At 53.2% G+C, this 19,885-nt stretch overlaps 1 protein-coding gene across 1 annotated transcript; it reads left to right on the forward strand.

Moving 5' to 3' along the window:
- The first annotated feature begins 4,018 nt into the window (after positions 1–4,018).
- On the forward strand, positions 4,019–19,882 carry LOC140904229 (uncharacterized). Its single transcript, XM_078850927.1, has 4 exons — positions 4,019–4,288; positions 8,097–8,223; positions 17,824–17,937; positions 18,272–19,882. The coding sequence occupies exons 1-4, from the start codon at positions 4,247–4,249 to the stop codon at positions 19,732–19,734; spliced, it is 1,746 nt and encodes a 581-aa protein (XP_078707053.1). The 5' UTR covers positions 4,019–4,246; the 3' UTR covers positions 19,735–19,882.
- Positions 19,883–19,885: the final 3 nt, after the last annotated feature.

A 19,885-nucleotide genomic window follows, 5' to 3' on the forward strand; every position in this document is an offset into this window, starting at 1 on the left:
CCGCCCCCAGACCCCTCCCCCCGTCACCCGCCCCTCCCCCCCCGACCGCCCCCAGACCCTCCCCCCCGTCACTCCTCCCCCCCCCCGACCGCCCCCAGACCCCTCCCCCCGTCACCCGCCCCTCCCCCCCCGACCGCCCCCAGACCCCTCCCCCCCGTCACTCCTCCCCCCCGACCGCCCCCAGACCCCTCCCCCCGTCACCAGCCCCTCCCCCCCGACCGCCCCAGACCCCTCCCCCGTCACCCGCCCCTCCCCCCCCGACCGCCCCCAGACCCCTCCCCCCCGTCACCCGCCCCTCCCCCCCCGACCGCCCCCAGACCCCTCCCCCCCCCGACCGCCCACAGACCCCTCCCCCCCGTCACCCGCCCCTCCCCCCCCGACCGCCCCAGACCCCTCCCCCCGTCACCCGCCCCTCCCCCCCCCGACCGCCCCCAGACCCCTCCCCCCTGTCACCCGCCCCTCCCCCCCCGACCGCCCCCAGACCCCTCCCCCCGTCACCCGCCCCTCCCCCCCGACCGCCCCCAGACCCCTCCCCCCCGTCACCCGCCCCTCCCCCCCCGACCGCCCACAGACCCCTCCCCCCCAACCGCCCACAGACCCCTCCCCCCCGTCACCCGCCCCTCCCCCCCGACCGCCCCCAGACCCCTCCCCCGTCACCCGCCCCTCCCCCCCCGACCGCCCCAGACCCCTCCCCCCCCCCGACCCTCCCCCCCGACCGCCCCCAGACCCCTCCCCCCCCGACCGCCCACAGACCCCTCCCCCCGTCACTCCTCCCCCCCCGACCGCCCCCAGACCCCTCCCCCCGTCACCCGCCCCTCCCCCCCCGACCGCCCCCAGACCCCTCCCCCCCGTCACTCCTCCCCCCCCCGACCGCCCCCAGACCCCTCCCCCCGTCACCCGCCCCTCCCCCCCCCCCGACCGCCCCCAGACCCCTCCCCCCGTCACCCGCCCCTCCCCCCCCGACCGCCCCCAGACCCCTCCCCCCCGTCACTCCTCCCCCCCCGACCGCCCCCAGACCCCTCCCCCCGTCACCAGCCCCTCCCCCCCGACCGCCCCCAGACCCCTCCCCCCGTCACCCGCCCCTCCCCCCCGACCGCCCCAGACCCCTCCCCCCTCCCCCGTCACCCGCCCCTCCCCCCACCACTGGCCGCCCCCAGACCCCTCCCCCCCGTCACTCCTCCCCCCCCCGACCGCCCCAGACCCCTCCCCCCGTCACCCGCCCCTCCCCCCCCACTGGCCGCCCCCAGACCCCTCCCCCCCCCGTCACCCGCCCCTCCCCTCCCACTGGCCGCCCCCAGACCCCTCCCCCCGTCACCCGCCCCTCCCCCCCACTGGCCGCCCCCAGACCCCTCCCCCCCCGTCACCCGCCCCTCCCCCCCCACTGGCCGCCCCCAGACCCCTCCCCCCCTTCACCCGCCCCTCCCCCACTGGCCGCCCCCAGACCCCTCCCCCGTCACCCGCCCCTCCCCCCCACTGGCTGCCCCCAGACCCCTCCCCCCTGTCACCCGCCCCTCCCCCACTGGACGCCCTCAGACCGCTCCCCCCCCGTCATCCGCCCCTCCCCCACTGGCTGCCCCCAGACCCCCCCATCACCCGCCCCTCCCCCACTGGCTGCCCCCAGACCCCCCATCACCCGCCCCTCCCCCACTGGCTGCCCCCTTCCCTAGGCCAGGGACCTTCCCGCCCGCCCCTTCACACTTCCCCCTCCCCCCCCAGTTTCCACCCCTAATCCCACGCTCCCCTCCTGCGATCAGCTCCCTGGCTCGGGACCCGCTTTTCTCCGCAACTTGTGGCAGGTGGATATAAAATACTCCAAGACCCCCCCACACACACATTCCCCCCTTCTCTCTGGTTCACTGTTAATAATGACCTCTAATGACATCTCTCAGAGGAGCAGCCGTGTTAGTCTGTATTCGCAAAAAGAAAAGGAGTCGTTGTGGCACCTTAGAGACTGACCAGTTTATCTGAGCATGAGCTTTCGTGGGCACAGCTCACTTCAAATAAATTGGTTAGTCTCTAAGGTGCCACAACGACTCCTTTTCTTCTAATGACATCGTCACTCTCGCTCATTAATCGGCTACTGGCTAATGATCCATCACTCACCAAATCTCCGATTTACCCCTTCTCTCAGATTGCTGAACCTGGGGGGGGGGCTCAAATCTGTGTCCGTGTCGCCCCTTTCTCTCGCTCTGCCTTGATCCGGTGTTGAGGGGGAACCACCGATTTTTTACGTCCTCTCCACCCCGGACGCACAACCCCGCCGATGTCCCTCTCGTCTCTCACAAAACTGGAGCCGCCTTCCTTACGCTTCTGCCCTTTTCTCGTTCATTTCTGAACGCGGATCTCGCCTCTCAGGTTTTGCCTCTTTCTAGGTCATTACCAAACGTCAGTTAAAAATCCTGGACTTTCAGAGGGGTAAATTGCACAAGGATCATCTTTCCCCTCTCCTTTGAGAATCGTTTGTTCCCCCCGTTATCTCTGTTAAAAGGTTTGCCGACGAAAGAGACCAGCCACATATTCAATAGACATCGCAGCCAGAGGCCTCCCCAGATCGGTGGTTCCCAGCTGGCGACAGGAGAGTTGGCTGGACCCTTTTCTTTTCTTTTCTCCAGCTGGCACGGGATGAGGAGGTCCCTCTGAGTGCAGCGTGGGTCCAGAAGTATCCCAAACCCCGTGACAAAGGGTCCCCATGAGGGGCGGCTTCCTGCAGTGCTAAGATGCAGCCACCTCTGGGGTGGATCCACGGTGGCCATTATTTGCTAGTGACAGGGCATGGATGTGTCTTCAATATTTTGGCCCCCTCCATTTTGTTAAAGAAGCGTCCCCCCCGGGCTCCCTCTGCCTGTGTGACTGGCCGGGGTGGTGGTGGGGGTGGTAACTTTCTATCCACTTATCAAACACGGTGAGTTGAAACCACCAACAGATTTTTGCATCTCTCCCCTCCGGAAAACTGCAGGAACTTCAGGTTTCAGAGTAGCAGCCGTGTTAGTTTGTATCCGCAAAAAGACCAGGAGTACTTGTGGCACCTTGGAGACTAACAGATTTATTTGGGCATAAGCTTTCGTGGGCAGGTTCTGTAGGGAAAACTCTTGCCCTGAGTCCTTGCCCTAGATCTGGGGACTGGGGGAGGTGGGAAGGGGGTGAGCACTCGCACACGGTGATCTGTTGAAGGGGATTCTGGCCTCATCCTTTCTGAACTGTGCTTCTGGTGTCATTGGGACGAGTGTTAATCCGGAGTCACTGCAAGGAAAGACAAGGAGTGACATGAACAACTGTCCCTCTGGGGAGGTGGTTTAATTTGCTGCTCTTACCACAGAGCTCTGGTTGTTGCTAAAAGAGGGAAGGCGGCTCAAACTTTCTGCCCTAGATATTAGGATTCAGCTTCCTGGGTCAGAGGCTGCAGCCTCCATTGTGATCTGGGACCCCACCTTTGCTGGGAATTGACTTTCTCCAGCTGGTACTAGCCCTTGAGGGCAGCCCTAGGCTCTGTTCATAGTTAATTTTGAGCTAGAAACTCCAGAAAAGTGTGAGAGCCGCAGGGAAAGTGCTGGAGAGTATGTAGAGTCACTTTCATACCAAATAGCTTCTCCTCGTTTCTCCTCCCATTAGCGATTTCCGGGAAAAAAATCCAGCCGTGGGACGGCAAACATCCCAAGGATGGGACTTGCCGAGCCACAGGGGCAGGGAGAGGGGACATGGGAAAGGAGATAGAAGGGGAAAGAAGAATGTGACTGAAAGGGGCAGTGGAGAAATGAGTGGGGAGAGAGTTATCCAGATCTCTGATCTGCCCAGACACATGTATTGCAGCATCCTTGGGCAGAATCACTTTGCTGTGAACAAGATGAGGATCAGAGAGAGGAAAACCCGGTTCCTGACTCCACATCCCTCCTGCTGGGGTGTGGCTGCCTAGGGGTCAGTGTCAGAAGGACTCTTCCAAAGTGACTCCTTTGGTTCTGCTCTTTTCTAGCATTATGTTCAGAAACTTTGTTACTGGCGGGGGTGGGGGGGGGCTTAAAACTGTGTGGGCTTTGCCTGGCAGGAGGGGCCAGGTCTACACTGTAATACAGAGAACAAGCATTTTCCCAGCATGGCAGAATCTAGGCTGTCTGTCTGCAGGGAAAGGGCCTGGGGGAAGCGTGATGTGAAATGAACTAAAGCCCGTTCCTAAACCTGCACAACGGCCCTTCTCGCCCGGCCAGGCTGCAGAATGACGCCCACGTTTCCCTCCGGCTGATCCCGTCCTCCCATGGGACAGGGGAGAGAAATGGCTGCAGAGGAGCCAGCTCAGGTAGGGATTATCGGGGGGTTGCTGGTGGGCTCCTGCAGGAGGGAGAGGGACAGTAAGTACACAGGAGGTGGGAAGCTTTGCCCCGTCTGGTTTGGAGGTTGGAGCGGGGCAGGAAATACACAGGGTGGAGGAAGGGAGGAGGACGGGGTGTGACAAACCTGCTGGGATTTGTTTAATGAGTGGCCTAGATTCTAGGAACAGACTGCAGTGGTGGTGGAATCGTCCCTCTCCGTCTGGGTCGGAGGGAGTCCTCACCACGTCCTCGGGATCACTGCCTAGACTCAGGGGAATTAACAGTCCAGGTGTCAGTGTCCCGACCTCCCTAACAGGCAAGAACCCCAGTCAGTACATGGGTTCTGATCCTCAGGCAGGAGCAGGGCCACCCAGGAGTCTGTCGGCTCTGGGCCCTTAGGCAGGGGCAGAGCAGACAGCGGTTTAGGGGCCAGGCCTCAGGCAGGGTGGGCACCATTGGTCCAAGGCCCCAACCCTAAGGCAGGGCAGAGCGGTGAGCTGTCTAGCACCCGAGCTTTGGCAGGCAGTAGGTGAACACTGGCCTACAGTGGGCAGGCTGCTGCCCCAGCAGTGGGGGGCCCGGGGCCTACCCGACTCCACCTGGTCCCAGCCCAGGGCCTAACAGTGGTGGAGTGGTCTGCCGCTGGGTCAGCAGGGCGTCCAGCCGCAATATGCTGACCGCAGTTCAGGCTGCAGTACCGCCAGACTGGGGTCGGCTGCCCCTGGGCCACTTCCTCCCCTCCCCTGGGGTGTACCTGGAACAGCGGCTGCCCTGTCTGCCCGGGGTTGGCAGCCAGTGGCAGTCCCGGCAGCTCCCCAGGTTCCTCCGGGAGCAGGGTGTCTCTTGGCTTGGCAGCAAAGCCGGCGGCCTGGAGCAACCAGGATGTGCCGCCTTTTAAACTTCTGGTACTGCTTCTCCACTTCTGGGTCAGAGGGAGCCCCTCTGCTCCGCCCCACTGCAGTGGCTGGCCAGTCGTCCTGCTGGCTGGAGGTCTCCCTGGCTGCTGCTGCTGTGTGGGGAGCCCTGCCGGCCTGCCCTCCGGAGGGAAGCGAGGACCCCACCACCATCCCTGGGGTCTCTCCTGGCTGGCTGCTGCTTTGGAGCCGGAGGAAAAGGAGGGTTTGCAGGACACTCTGCAGGGGGTTTGCTCCTATGGTGGTGGTAGCTACTGCTCTTGTGGGGTGGGGACCTGGAGCCCTCCCCCTAGCCCGTCTGCCGCCCCCCATCCCCACCCCCACCTACCCTCTGGGCCGGCTCTGCGCCCCTCGACACGGCTGCTTCCTTCACCCTGGTCAGCACCTGGCCGGACTGCAGCGGCCGGCACAGATTGAGTTCTGCACACGCACCTGTCTTCAGTCTGCTCCCTTCCCCTTCCCCTTCCCCTCCATTGCTCCCCCTCGCTCAGCCCCCTGGCTGCCTGCGCCATGTTCCTCCGGGAGCACTTGCGCCCCTTTATTATTTATTACATTGCCCCCCCCCCCCCCGTTCACTGCTCCCCCCCATTGATACTGTAGTCCCGCCCCTTCCCAGTGCAGCCGGAGGAGCAGGTATCCCCACGCTGCACCGGTGATCGCGCTTCCCCCGCCCTGCCTCGACTGGCCTCCCTGTACCTCTTGGGGGCCGTCACCACAGCTGTGGAGAAGGGCCAGCTGGGGGGGAGGTATGTTCCCCTTGAGCTCCTGGAAGACTCGGGGTGCGGGTGGTTTTTACCTCTGTCCCACCCTTCCTTCCCAATGCTGCCCTACTGCTCTTCCTCTCCACCCTGCGGAAACCCCTTTCTCTCATCAGCCCCCTCCCCCTGGGCTGTAAGGACCCCGCCCTCTGTCACGCCCTGTCCTTCCGCTGGCAGGTCCAGGTCCACCTGCTGGAGGCGCTAGAGGGGTCCTTTCTGGGGTCCCCCCAGGGGGCCCATTGCCAGGTGCTTTACTCTTCGGAGGAGGCCCGGTGCTACCTCTGCCAGGTGACGGGCATGTCCGGAGAGACTGGGGGTAACCCCCTGTGGTGCCCAGACGGGTGGGTGGGCCCCACCTCCGTCGGACACAGTCTGGTGGGGCCCCTGGAGGAGAGGACAGCAGGGCTGCTGCCGGGCATGGGAGAGGGCCCACCACAGCGGGAGGTATCTCTTCCCCTCATTGTCCCCCCGGCTCGGCCCCTGTTAGTCAGCCCTCTGCCTCCACCTTGTGGGGCTGGGTGCTGAGAGAGGGGAATGCGTCAAACGGAAGGCATGGGCTCACCACCGCCCTTGACGCGGAGGGGGAGGAGGCCCCCCGCAAGACCGAGGGGGGCTGCGACTGCCGAGCCGTCCGTCGCACTCCCCGAGAGGGCCCACAGGTGGAGCCAGCTGAGGATGCTGTGGGGAACGGCACCGCCCTCCGCCTGGAGTCGCTCCCTGAGGGGGCCTCGGATGGAGCCCCTCCCGCCCCCTCGTCATCTGTGCCCCCCTCGGCGCTGAGGCAATTGTTGCCTCCGTTGCTGGGGGGGAGAACTCTGGGGTGGCGGGGGAGATTTTCACTCCAATTGTCAGGAAATCGAGGCCCTGGCTCTGACCCCGGTCACCCAGCGGGAGGACGACCCCTTGCCAGAGGGCCTCGGTCTGGGCAGCGGATTTGTCCCGCTGCCGCCTCCTTTCCCTCCCCTACCCCAGGCCACTGTCTCCACTCTCGACCCTGGGGTGTTCCTGGGCTCGTCCATCTGCCCAGCCACAGACAGCACCTAGCCCGCGCCCGCCAGTTCCCTTGTGGCGATGGGCAGTGCCGAGAGCGCGGGCCCCGAGCCCCTGGGTGCACCCCCTCTTGAGGTGGACTGCTGCCGTTCCTCCCAGCTGGGGGCCCAATTGCAGATGCCATCCTGCCCCACACCGTGCATTACTGAGGGCCCCCTTTCTCTCCCTGTACCCTCAGCCCCTGAACCCAGTCGAAAGGTGCTGTACCCTAGGGACACTGACCCCACTTCTGCCTCTGCTCCTGATCCCGTTCCCACTCCCAGTCCTGCTCCTGCCCCTGTCGTATTCTCCGACTCTCTCCCGGCCACCTCTCATACTGCTGCCGCCCCTGGGGTCGTCTCGTTTCCCCTTCCCTTGGACGATCCTCAGGGGACAGTTTCGTGTCTCCCCTTCCCACCCTTCTCTGAGCGGCTGCGGAGGTGGACGTGACTGCTCCGGTGCCTTTCCCTATGGGGGGGACACTGATGCTCAACCAGCTGGTCCTGTCCGTGCTCTGAGACCAGCCCCGTGTATCTGTCCCGGCTCCAGAGGTGAGCTCTGGAGTTCTTCTGGCCAGCATTGCGCTGGGTCTCACTGCACAGACGCGTGGGGTTTGGAGGGGGAAACGCCCTAATTTGTGGAACAGGAAACAACACACCTAGCTGGGGTTAGGAAGAAGAACCAGACTCCCAGTGCTGAAGCCCGACCTGACTAACCACCAGCTACTATGAGATATGAAGGGGGCACCCCCAGGTGTGGCGTAGGAGACATGTCTCTCCCCTCATATCCAGCTCCTCACAAGGAGGAGGGTGTTGGGCTTCCTACCAGGGAGCTCGCCCTGGACCCTGCTAGGGGCTCCATCTCCTGTATCCGTCTGTGGCTAGTAGGTGTGTGATGGATCTGCTGGGAGAGAGGAGGGGCTCTCTCTTCGCCCCTCACCCTGGTTTTTCCTGGGTGCTCTGAGCGGGGTGGGGGTGGGACTCTGTTGATAACAAACCATCCAGAGCTTTCATTTGATTGTCTCCTCTCCCCCACGAATAATGGGGTTGTCACTGGGGCAGCAGGCACTGAGGGTTGGACTCTTGCTCTTTCAGGGGCCGGTGACCTTCGAGGAGGTGGCTGTGTATTTCACCAGGGAAGAGTGGGCTCTGCTGGACCCCGCTCAGAGAGCCCTCTACAGAGACATCATGCAGGAGAACTACGAGAATGTGACCTCTCTGGGTAAGGGTTCCTGTCCCCTCGGTTCTTAGAAGGGGAAGTGACTAATTAAGGTTCACATCATCTCTATAATGTAACCATTACACTGCCCTGATTCAGCATCACCCCACATGCCAGGGGGACACACACTAGCCCTCTCCCCTCCCCTGCTATCCGACACTGCGGGAACAGAGCACATCAGCAGTTTAGCACATGGTCAAATACCTTCTGGGTTTAAGGTGAAACTGGGGTTTGGGTCCCGCATGGTGAACAGAAGCTTCCAACCCCGGCCTTCACTCCATGCAAACCAGCTCCGACTTACAAAACGATCCCACTCCCTTACCCTCACCTTGAGGATTTCTTCTGAGTCGTTGCCTTCACTTGCCCTGCAGATCACTACCATGTATCCCACCAGGGTGCTGACAGTCCCCATGGCAAGAACTCCCCCTTGTGCACCTGTACTGACAACCTACAACACTGAGCACTGAAATGGGGCAGGCTCGGTCCCTCAGGGGTCACATGCACCTCTCTGCATACTAGTCACAGCTCTGCCAAGCTGCTCCAACTACTCCCTCAACCGTCTGATTACGGCTACACCTGACCCAGTGCACGCAGCCGGAGGGGATGTGGATAAATGCTGGGATTCCCGTCTGTAGAACACAACACAAACAACGGCATGTTCTTAGTCCTTCCTCGTATCTGTTATAGATTCACAGATTTTAAGGCCAGAAGGGATGATTTCGTCATCTGGGCTGATCTCCTGTATCACACAAACTGTAGACTTTCTTTCAGTTACTGCTGTACTGAGCTGGACACCTTCTGTTTGACTAAATCATTTTCAGAAAGGCATCCAGTCTTGATGTGAAGTCCTGAACAGATGGAGAATACCCCAGTTCCTTGGAGAACCATTCCCAGTGGCTCCTACCAGCTGAAGGGATGGGAGCAGGGTTAGGGTGGCAATGCAGGGAAGGTCTGTACATTTACTGTTCATTTTCTGGTTTGCAGAGATCTAAGTTTAGCCACCGACCGTACGGTGAAAGGCAGGAGACAGCACTGGGCACCCTTAATTCTGCAGTAAAGTAGTTTCTAGGCATTTAGTTTGCTTCATCTTTTGTAGTGGACGTTTTGCCACTGTAACTGTGTCCACACTCATCCTTTTGCCAGTATAGCTGTGTGTGTGTGGTCCTAAACAACAGAGCTATCTTGGCAAAACTTTCAAGAGCAGACCACATCAGAGTCTGCATGTGGATTTTACAGCACTTCAAAATATTCTCAGCAGGGAAGCGATAGACATACCCCAACCGCTGAGCCCTCTGAGAGTCTCCCTGGAGAGTCCAGCCCCTGTTCCGCTGGACGCTCACAGTACACTCAGATTCACAGATATTCCAGTTTAACACAACACTTAGACGATGTCTACAGTAGCACTTTTGTCGGTAACACTTCCGTCAGGCGAGTGTGAAAAAAAAACACCCCTGACCAACAGAAGTATCCCCCACAAAAGGGAATGGTGTGGACAGCGCTATGCTTGTGGGAGCCGCTCTCCCGCTGACATAGCTACCGCCGCCTGTAGGGGGTTTCATTCTGCCGAGAGGAGAGAGCTCTGCCGTTGGCATAGAGAGGCGACATGGGAGACTTACAGCGGTACAGCTGTGGCTCTGTCGTGTAGACATAGTCTGAGAGGTGTGTAGAGAGAAAACAAGTCATAGTTTAATTAATGAAGTCTAGAGATTCCAGTGATAGCAAGGAGAAGTCTTGGGAAAAAATAGTTACACATCAAGTACAATCAGAGCACTCTGTCTAGATCCTAGACGTACAGACCTTGAGCCTTTCGTATGTCCTACAGCAATGCTCACGCAAAGGCCTTCCAGTGTTTTACAGCCAGACTGGGCTGTGACCTTCTGTTCATGAGACAAATCACACTGCCAGCTTGCCGCCATGCTGGAGGATGCAGGGTGTACCTCTGTACAGCCAAATATATCTCCACATGCCATTATCTTACCTCATAAACAGGATCCTTCTCTTTGTTATTTCGTGTAAATTTCCTCTCTTGAAGATGTCACAATTTCTTCATTAGCATTTGGCTCAGTGTACAAACTGGGACACTTCCCCCACCTGTCTATTCCCATCTGTCTCTTGTCTTATTCTTAGATTGTCAGCTCCATGGGGCAGGAATTGTGTTTTTGTTCTGTGTCTGTAGAACATCCAGCACAGAGGGATGATGGTCAGTGGCTGGGGATATGAGCATTACGGTAATAAAAATAATAAATACCAACCCTTGGGAGGGTCCAGGCATGGGGAGGGAGGGTGTTGGAGAGCAGAGAGGTGCGGGGGGGAGGTTTGGGGTGAAGAGATCCTGTGAGCTGGGATGTCTGGAGGCAGGGGGAAGGAGATGTACCATGGAGTAGGTCCTATAGGGAGTTGCAATGCAATGAAGGACTGGAAGAAATAAGAAGGAGTTGGTTTCAGTGGGCATGAACCTTTCAGAGCACCCCAACTCACTGAAGTCGTAACCTGTGCAGTAGAACGTCAGAGTTACAAACACCTGGGGAAAGGAGGTTGTTTGTAACTCTGAACAAAACGTTACCGTTCTTCTTTCAAATGTTTACAACCGAACATCGACTTAATACAGCTTTGAAACTTCATTATGCAGAAGAAAAATGCTGCTTTTAATCGTCTTCATTTAAATGAAACATTCACAAAAAGAGTTTCCTTTTCACGTCAAATCTTTTTTTAAGAGTCCCCCCCTCTTTTTTAGTAATTTATATTTAACACAGTACAGTTCTGTATTTATTTATTTAATTATGGGGGGGCGGGAGGTCTTTGCTGCCTGATTGGGTACTGTCCGTTCCAAATGCCATGTATGGTTGACCGGTCAGTTCATAACTCTGGTGTTTGTAACCCTGAGGTTGTAGTGTGTGTAAAAGGTGCCGTGGCAGGCTATGGCTGCACTACTGACACTCTAAGCCAACAGGAGAGAGTTCTCCCATCGACCTAATTACTCCAGGCCCCAGGAGCAGGAGTAGCTATCTTGGAAGGAGAAGCTCTCCCACTGACATAGTGCTGTCCACACCAACACGTCACTGTAACTTGCGTCGCCCAGGAAGGTGGTTTACTCACACCCCAGAGTAACATAATTTATGCCAATGTAATCTTCACTCTGTATCTAGCCTAAGATACCAATTAGGGCTGTTAATCACACCGCTACAGACTAGGGACCGAATGGCTCGGCAGCAGTTCTGCAGAAAAGGACCGAGGGGTGACAGTGGACGAGAAGCTAGATATGCATCAACAGTGTGCCCTTGTTGCCAAGAAGGCCAATGGCATTTTGGGATGTATAAGTAGGGGCATTGCCAGCAGATCGAGGGACATGATCGTTCCCCTCTATTTGACTTTGGTGAGGCCTCATCTGGAGTACTGTGTCCAGTTTTGGGCCCCACACTACAAGAAGGATGTGAAAAATTCGAAAGAGTCCAGCGGAGGGCAACAAAAATGATGAGGGGACTGGAACACATGACTTATGAGGAGAGGCTGAGGGAACTGGGGATGTTTAGTCTTCAGAAGAGAAGAATGAGGGGGGATTTGATAGCTGCTGTCAACTACCTGAAAGGGGGTTCCAAAGAGGATGGCTCTAGACTGTTCTCAGTGGTAGGAGATGACAGAACAAGGAGTAATGGTCTCAAGTTGCAGTGGGGGAGATTTAGGTTGGATATTAGGAAAAACTTTTTCACTAGGAGGGTGGTGAAACACTGGAATGCGTTACCTAGGGAGGTGGTGGAATCTCCTTCCTTAGAAGTTTTTAAGGTCAGGCTTGACAAAACCCTGGCTGGGATGATTTAGTCGGGGATCGGTCCTGCTTTGAGCTGGGGGTTGGACTAGATGACCTCCTGAGGTCCCTTCCAACCCTGATATTCTATGATTCTATGATCGTGATTTATCAGACTGTTAAAAATAATAGAAAACCATTTATTTAAGTATTTTTGGATGTTTTCTACATTTTCAAATCTATTGATTTCTATTACAACACAGAATAGGAAGTATACAGTCCTCACTTTATATTTCTCATTACAAATATTTGCACTTTAAAAAACAAAAGTGATAGTATTTTTCAAGTACTGTAGTGCAATCTCTTTATTATGGTAGTTGAACTTACAAATGTAGAATTATGTACAAAAAATAACTGTATTCAAAAATAAAACAATGTAAAACTTTAGAGCCCACAAGTCCACTGAGTCCTATTTCTTGTTCAGCCAAACACTCAGACAAACAAGTTTGTTTACATTTGCAGGAGATAATGCTGCCCGCTTCTTCTTTACAATGTCACCTGAAAGTGAGAACAGACATTTGCATGGCACTGTTGTAGCCAGCATCACAAGATATTTACATGCCAGATGTGCCAAAGATTCATATGTCCCTTCATGCTTCAACCACCATTCCAGGGGACATGTGTCCATGCTGATGATGGGTTCTGCTTGATAACAATCCAAAGCAGTGTGGACCGATACATGTTAATTTTCATTATCTGAGTCAGATGCCACCAGCAGAAGGGTGATTTTTTTTTTTTTTTTTGGTGGTTCAGGTTCTGTAGTTTCCGCATCGGAGCGTTGCTCTTTTAAGACTTCTGAAAGCATGCTCCACACCTCATCCCTTTCAGATTTTGGAAGGCACTTCATATTCTTAAACCTTGGGTCGAGTGCTGTAGCTATCTTTAGAAATCTCACATTGATACCTTCTTTGCATTTTGTCAAATCTGCAGTAAAAGTGTTCTTAAAACGAACAACGTGCGCTGAGTCATCACCTGAGACTACTATAACATGAAATAAATGGCAGAATGCGGGTAAAACAGAGCCAGAGACATACAAGTCTCCCCCAAGGAGTTCAGTCACAAATTTAATTCGCGCATTATTGTTTTAACGAGCGTCATCTGCATGAAGCATGTCCTCTGGAATGGTGGCCAAAGCATGAAGGGCCATACCAATGTTTAGCATATCTGGCACGTAAATACCTTGCAATGCTGGCTACAAAAGTCCCCTGTGAACGCCTTTTCTCACTTTCTGGTGACGTAAATAAGAAGTGAGCAACATTATCTCCTGTAAATGTAAGCAAGTAGGACTGAGTGGAGTTGTAGGCTCTAAAGCTTTGGTTTTGAGGGCAGTTACAAATGTCGATTTTAAAACACAGAAAAATAGACATTTGTAAATTGCACTTTTACAAGAACGAGCTTGCATGACAGTTCTTATATGAGGTGAATTGAAAAATACTATTATCATGTTTACAGTGCAAATATTTGTCATAAAAATATAAACTGAGTAGTGTACACTTTAATCTGTGTTGTAATAGAAATCAATATATTTGAAAATGTAGAAAAACATTCAAAAATATTAAATTTTAATTGGTATTCTATTGTTTAACAGTGTGATTAAAACCGATTAATCGTGATTAATTTTTTTAATCACGATTAATATTTTTGAGTTTATCGTGTGAGTTAACTGCAATTAATCGACAGCCCTAATACCAATAGAAACCTAATGACATCGTATTCATTAATATTATTGCATGGTGTATGTATGGAGGACAAATTCAATATTACAGACGCTGCAAATGATGTTCTTAAAGTGTGTCTGCCAGCCAGGGTCGAACTTACCTCACCCTAGGCAAAGGCAGGTGGTTCTGCCACCTTGAAGGCACTTTCAAGGGACATTAAAAGACAATGGGAATGCAATTTACATAAAAGAAACCATCAAACTAACAAGGGGCAGATGTAACCACTCAGCATCACGGCAAGGGAGGTTATCGCAGGAACAGACCAAATTCCATTTTAGCAAACACCAGCCGGGGAAGAAACCAGGATTGAACTTCGTTCATCACTAGACTCCAGGTCTCCTTCCTCACAGCTTGAATGCCCTTTACTTTGGAGGGGAACCTTCAGAAAACTCCCTTTCAAAGGTTCACTGAACTATACAAAAGAGAGGCAGGGAATCCCAAGTTATCTTTCATTTAAGAAGACAAAGGAGCCAAGCCCTTTGGACTTTGGGGGAGATATTGAGTAAGGGGGTGATCTGCCCTCTTGCTGGAAAGTAGTATGGTTAGAATTTTACCTTGAACCAAGATTGTAGTTTTGTTAAGTCGTCCTAGTCTCCAGAAAGCATTTTTCACTTTCACTTGCTTGTAACCATTTCTGACTTTCTCCTTTACACCTGAACTCACCTTAACGCTTTTGTTATTAAACTTGTTGTAGTCTTAATCTAAATTAATCCGGTGCTGTCTTTGAATTCAAGTGATAGCTAACTCCAGTTGAAGTGATGAGCTGGGCCATTTGTCTCTTTTGAGGAGCAAGCAATCCTTCTTATTCCTCTGAATTCCTCAGGAAAAAGCAGCCATTGCAGAGCACATGATTTTGGGAAAATTCAGATGTTGCTATCTCTTGCCAGGTGTATCCAAGCCTGCTGGAAGCCAGAATGTGCCTGGGGTGTAAGAAGCAGGCGGCTGGAGTCAGAGCTGCTGGTCCAGGGTTATTTATCTCACAGACACTCAGTGCGTCCTTGAATGCTGGCTGGGAACATCCAGACAAGGGAGCTCCAGCAGCAGAACACTGAAAGTCACCCAGGATTACAGATGACACAACTCCTCACTGCTCCGGATTGCCCCCCAGAGTGTGAAAATGGCCTAGGTTGGTAGTGAAACATCTTGAGAGACTTGCTCCCCCAACCCCATCTGCAATAGCCACAATCTCTCTTCCTTGCAGGCTCCTTGGATCTTGGGCTCCATCATTCCTGAAGTCACCTGGCCTGATTCTTATTTCTCACATTCTGCTTTTCCAGAGGAAATAGAATATGTTACTCCTGACTTATAGCGGCTAATTTCCCTGCGTTCTCCACACCCAGAGATTTTTATATTCCCTCCCGTTACACCTGACTCACTAGATTCCCTAATGCCGCAGTATGCGCTTTCCTGACATCTAGTACTGCTGAGATCCTGCATTCAGTGATCTCCCTGCCCTTCCTGTTCCTTACTGCACAGAACCCCATCAGCCTATGCTGACTGTTCCCAGCTTCCCTAGGACTCTCTTATTGTCTCTGGACCTGTCTGTCAGCAAGAAGCAGTTCCTGGGAGACTTGCTCACTGCCTGGAGTCTTCACTTTCTGAGACATTCATTTACCTTCTGTGTGTTTTAGGAGCCTCTTGGATAATGAGTGTCTGCGACATTACCCAGGGTACACTCTGGACTGTCGAATAGCTGTGTCCCATCAGTTCTCCAACCTGGGATACCTTTCACACTGCTTTGCTGTGAGAACAGCCACTCCTGGCCAGTTAACACACATTGCCCAGCATGTAACTCGCTCCCAGCTACACAGTACAGAATGCTACTACTACCTGTCAAGGGTTTTCCCCTCCTCTTTTTATAGTTCAGTCCTTGGTGCTAGAAACATCTTCAGTTTTCAGCTGAGTCATGGTGACAGGCTCCATGTGTTGTGGATGTGAGGTTCAAGTCTTCCCTGTGATAAAATGTAAATATAAGTAAAATCTTATATCTTTTGTGACGGGGTCAAGCCAGAGGGCTACAGGAGAGTGGTGGAAGGCCAGTATATTAGCCCCAGGATAAGCAGGTTCCTTTCCCCCTGGTAACTGAACAGGGGTTACTCCAGGTTAATTAAGACACATGGGGCCAATCAAGGGGCCTGCTAGAACCCATTAAGAGCCTCCCCTCCAGCCAGATATGAGCGCGTGATAGGAGCTGTGGGAGGCAGGTGCGCTACTGGAGAGCTGGGCGGTGCAGAGGCGCTAGGAGGGAAACCCCCTCTCCCCCCACATACAGAGGCGAAAGGCAGGGGAAACCCTGCCCAACAGGGCAAACAGCCCTTCCAGGCACCAGAGGTTTTTTGGGAAGAGAACTCACCAGAGGGGAGAGACTGAACTGGGTATCTGGCCTGTCGTCACCATGCCTGGAGGGGCTACCAGAGATTGAGGCTCCCCTCCCCCTTTCCCTGTCAAGAAGGCTGGGCTTCACCTGTTCAGGCAAGGTGTGGACAATAAACCCAGGGGCGTGGGTGTAACAATGCGGCCTTTGGCAGGACACTACTGAGAGTATCAATTCAGGACAAATCGCTTAGAGCAGGGGAGTCACAGCCCAAGGCCGGGGGTCCTTCACTACTAAAGCACACCAAACCAGCGGAACAGAGAGGACTTCGGTCTCACCCCACTGGCTAACCACAAGTCACACAAGCAGTTCCCTTCGACACTCCAGTTTCCCAGTATCCCCACCAGTGCCCCTCGTTATGGGGATGAATGGTTATGAAAAACCAATACCCCGGTAAAAGAAAAAAGGTCCTCCCGATCCCAAAGGACCAAGCCCCAGACCCAGGTCAATATACCAGTCAGATCTTGCCCACAAATCACGCTGTTGCCAATCCTTTAGAATCTAAAGGTTTATTCATAAAAGGAAAAAGAGATAGCTAGAATTGGTTAAATGGAATCAAATACATACAACAATTGTAAAATTCTTAGTCAAGGCTTGTTTCAGGCTTAATGGGATTACTGCTGATTTAAACCAATCAAGTCTCTGGAGTACAAACATCCCAGCTTGGATGGGTCGTTCAGTCCTTTGTTCAGAGCTTCAGTTTCAAACACAGTTCCGCCGGAGGTCAGAAGCAGGATTGAAGACAAAATGGAGGGGGTTCCAGGGCCTTTTATATCCTCTGCCATGTGGAAGGATCTTTTTGTTCTTACTGTGGAAAATCACAGCAGCAAGATGGAGTTTGGGGGTCACATGGCAAGTCACATCTCCAAGCATGACTCAGTTTGCAGGCAGCAGCCATTGCTCACATGCTACTTTGAACATTCCCAGGAGGGCTCCTCAGATGTGGACTGGAGTCTCCCAAGGTCCATTGTCAGTTAAGTGTTTCTTGATTGGGCACTTAATCTGAAGAATTCTTTCTCAAGAAGCTGACCAAATGCTTTACTAATGATACTTAGAGTCAAACAGTGAGATACAAGTACATAGCCAATATTTATAACTTCAAATACAAAAATGATACACACATACAGATAGCATAATCATAACCAGGAAATTACAACCTTTTCATAGACACCTCACTTGACCTCCTTTGTACAAGATTTGGTGCAACTATAGGACCTTGGTTGCAACAATGATCTATACGGTCACAGTTCATGTCAATAATGTCACAGTGGGGAATTCCTGAGGGGGAGAGGAATACCCCAGCCTGCCACTCAGAGGAAGCGCGGAACCCACTGAGGCAGAGAAGGAGCTCTGTCACACTTTATATATGCAGTGTTTCTATTTTAACACACAGTTTAACAAGACAAAAGTGTTCAGCGTATTATCAGTTTCCAAATGATACCTGACAAGGTATACTTTGTACAAAATATATCATAATTTTGCAAAAGAGTGAATACAGGGTTACAGACTGTCACAGTGTGTGTCTGTGTGTGTTCCTAGCAGATATGTGTGTATTTCAATCCCTCTTGAGCAGAGGGTTCTGCATCTTTGAGGAGTTGGCCCTGGGATTTCACTGGTTTACTAAGGACTGGGTTTTAAATTAATATTTATTTTTCATGACAAAGTCATATAAATTCACCTGATCTCCTTGTTTTCTTTCATCTGAACAGGGTTTCCAGTTTCCAAACCTGATGTGATTTCCCAGCTGGAACAAGGGAAAGAGCCATGGGTCCCAGACCTCCAGGATTCAGAGGAAAAAGAGATCCTGAGAGGTCCCTGCACAGGTGAGGAACATTTAACCAACTCAGAATCTGTAAGTGCCTGAGCAAAAAATCTGAGGATACCCTACGAAGAGCTTGAGAGCTCTCAGTTCAGGATTGTCCCCAGCAGGTGTCATATCGTCACAGCAGATATAGCTCAGGGCTTCCTACAGACCCTAACTGACACTTGGCAGTAGCTTCCTTCCTTCTGTCTGAGAATTTGGATGGGATGTGAAGACAGAATTTGGGGGAAGAGTTTAGGGGAATTCAGTTTCTGTTTTTTGACATCTCTCCAGCACTTATTTTGGTATGGTCGTCTCTTTTCCATCCCAGTTTGAGGTTTCTCTCTCTGTTGCAGCAGGTGCTGGGATGGTGAGTGAGAATGAGGAGCAGAATTCTCAGCAGGAAGATCCTGAGCAAGTGGAATCGCATGGAGCATTATTGCAAAGATCCAAAGAGAAAGAGCCCACGATTCATGAGCAGGGAAAAGTCTGTGAGATTCAGCGCAGTCCAGAGAGAGAGCAGGGAAACCAGCCAGAGGAGAAAATGGGAAAAATAATTTACTGTTGGGGAACTCAAAAGGACCTCAAAGAAACCACACTCCAACAAAAAATCCTCAGAGGAAAGAGAAAATATAGATGCACTGAGTGTGGGGAAAACTTCTGTGAATGTTCAGCCCTCATTGCACATCAGAGAATCCACACGGGAGAGAAACTCTATGAATGCTGTGAGTGTGGGAAAACCTTCAATCGCATCTCACACCTCACTCGACATGAGATAATCCACACAGGAGAGAGACCCTATGAATGCCGTGAGTGTGGGAAAACCTTCACTCTCAGCTCATATCTTACTACACATGAGCGAATGCACAGGGGGGAGAGGCCCTTTCAGTGCTCTCAGTGTGGGAAAAGCTTCACTAGGAGCTCATCCCTTATTAGACATGAGAGAATGCACACGGGAGAGAGACCCTATAAATGCTGTGAGTGTGGGAAAACCTTCACTTCCAGCTCAAACCTTATTCAGCATCAGAGAATCCACACAGGGGAGAGGCCCTATGAATGCGGTCAGTGCGGGAAAGCCTTCAATTGCAGCTCAGAGCTCACTCGACATGAGAGAATCCACACAGGAGAGAGACCCTATGAATGCCGTGAGTGTGGGAAAACCTTCGCTCTCAGGTCAGATCTTACTACTCATGAGAGAATCCACACAGGGGAGAGGCCCTTTCAGTGCTCTCAGTGTGGGAAAACCTTCACTAGGAGCTCAGACCTTACTAGACATGAAAGAATCCATACGGGAGAGAGACCCTATGAATGCTGTGAGTGTGGGAAAAGCTTCATTGCAAGCTCAAAACTTATTCAACATCAGAGAATCCACACGGGGGAAAGTCCCTATAAATGCGGTGAGTGTGGGAAAGCCTTCAGTTGCAGTTCAAAGCTCACTAGACATGAGAGAATGCACAGGGGGGAGAGACCTTATGAATGCTGTGAGTGCAGGAAAACCTTCACGCACAGCTCAGATCTTACTACCCATGAGAGAATCCACACAGGGGAGAGGCCCTTTCAGTGCTCTCAGTGTGGGAAAAGCTTCAGTAGGAGCTCAGATGTTACTAGACATGAGAGAATTCACACGGGTGAGAGACCCTACGAATGCTGTGAGTGTGGGAAAAGCTTCATTTCCACCTCAAACCTTATTAAACATCAAAGAATCCACACCGGGGAGCGGCCCTATAAATGCGGTGAGTGCGGGAAAGCCTTCAATTGCGGTTCACAGCTCACCAGACATGAGAGAATCCACACAGGGGAGAGACCCCATGAATGCTGAGAGTGAGGAAAAACCTTCACTCACAGCTCAGATCTTACAACATGTGAGAGAATCCACACGGGAGAGACCCCCATGAATGCTATGAGTGTGAAAAGCTTTACTGACAGCTCAAACATTGCTCAACATCAGAATAATCACAGGTGAGAAATCC

The sequence above is a fragment of the Lepidochelys kempii genome, chromosome 28, assembly GCF_965140285.1.
Source record: "Lepidochelys kempii isolate rLepKem1 chromosome 28, rLepKem1.hap1, whole genome shotgun sequence".
Classification (NCBI taxonomy): Eukaryota; Metazoa; Chordata; order Testudines; family Cheloniidae; genus Lepidochelys; species Lepidochelys kempii.

Bases quoted from the DNA above. Each gene is read 5' to 3' on its own strand.
- LOC140904229 (XM_078850927.1), top strand. From the start codon at position 4,247: ATGGGACAGGGGAGAGAAATGGCTGCAGAGGAGCCAGCTCAG. The intron at 8,224-17,823 runs GTAAGGGTTCCT...TCATCTGAACAG, and splicing joins CGAGAATGTGACCTCTCTGG to GGTTTCCAGTTTCCAAACCT. The intron at 17,938-18,271 runs GTGAGGAACATT...TCTCTGTTGCAG, and splicing joins CCTGAGAGGTCCCTGCACAG to CAGGTGCTGGGATGGTGAGT.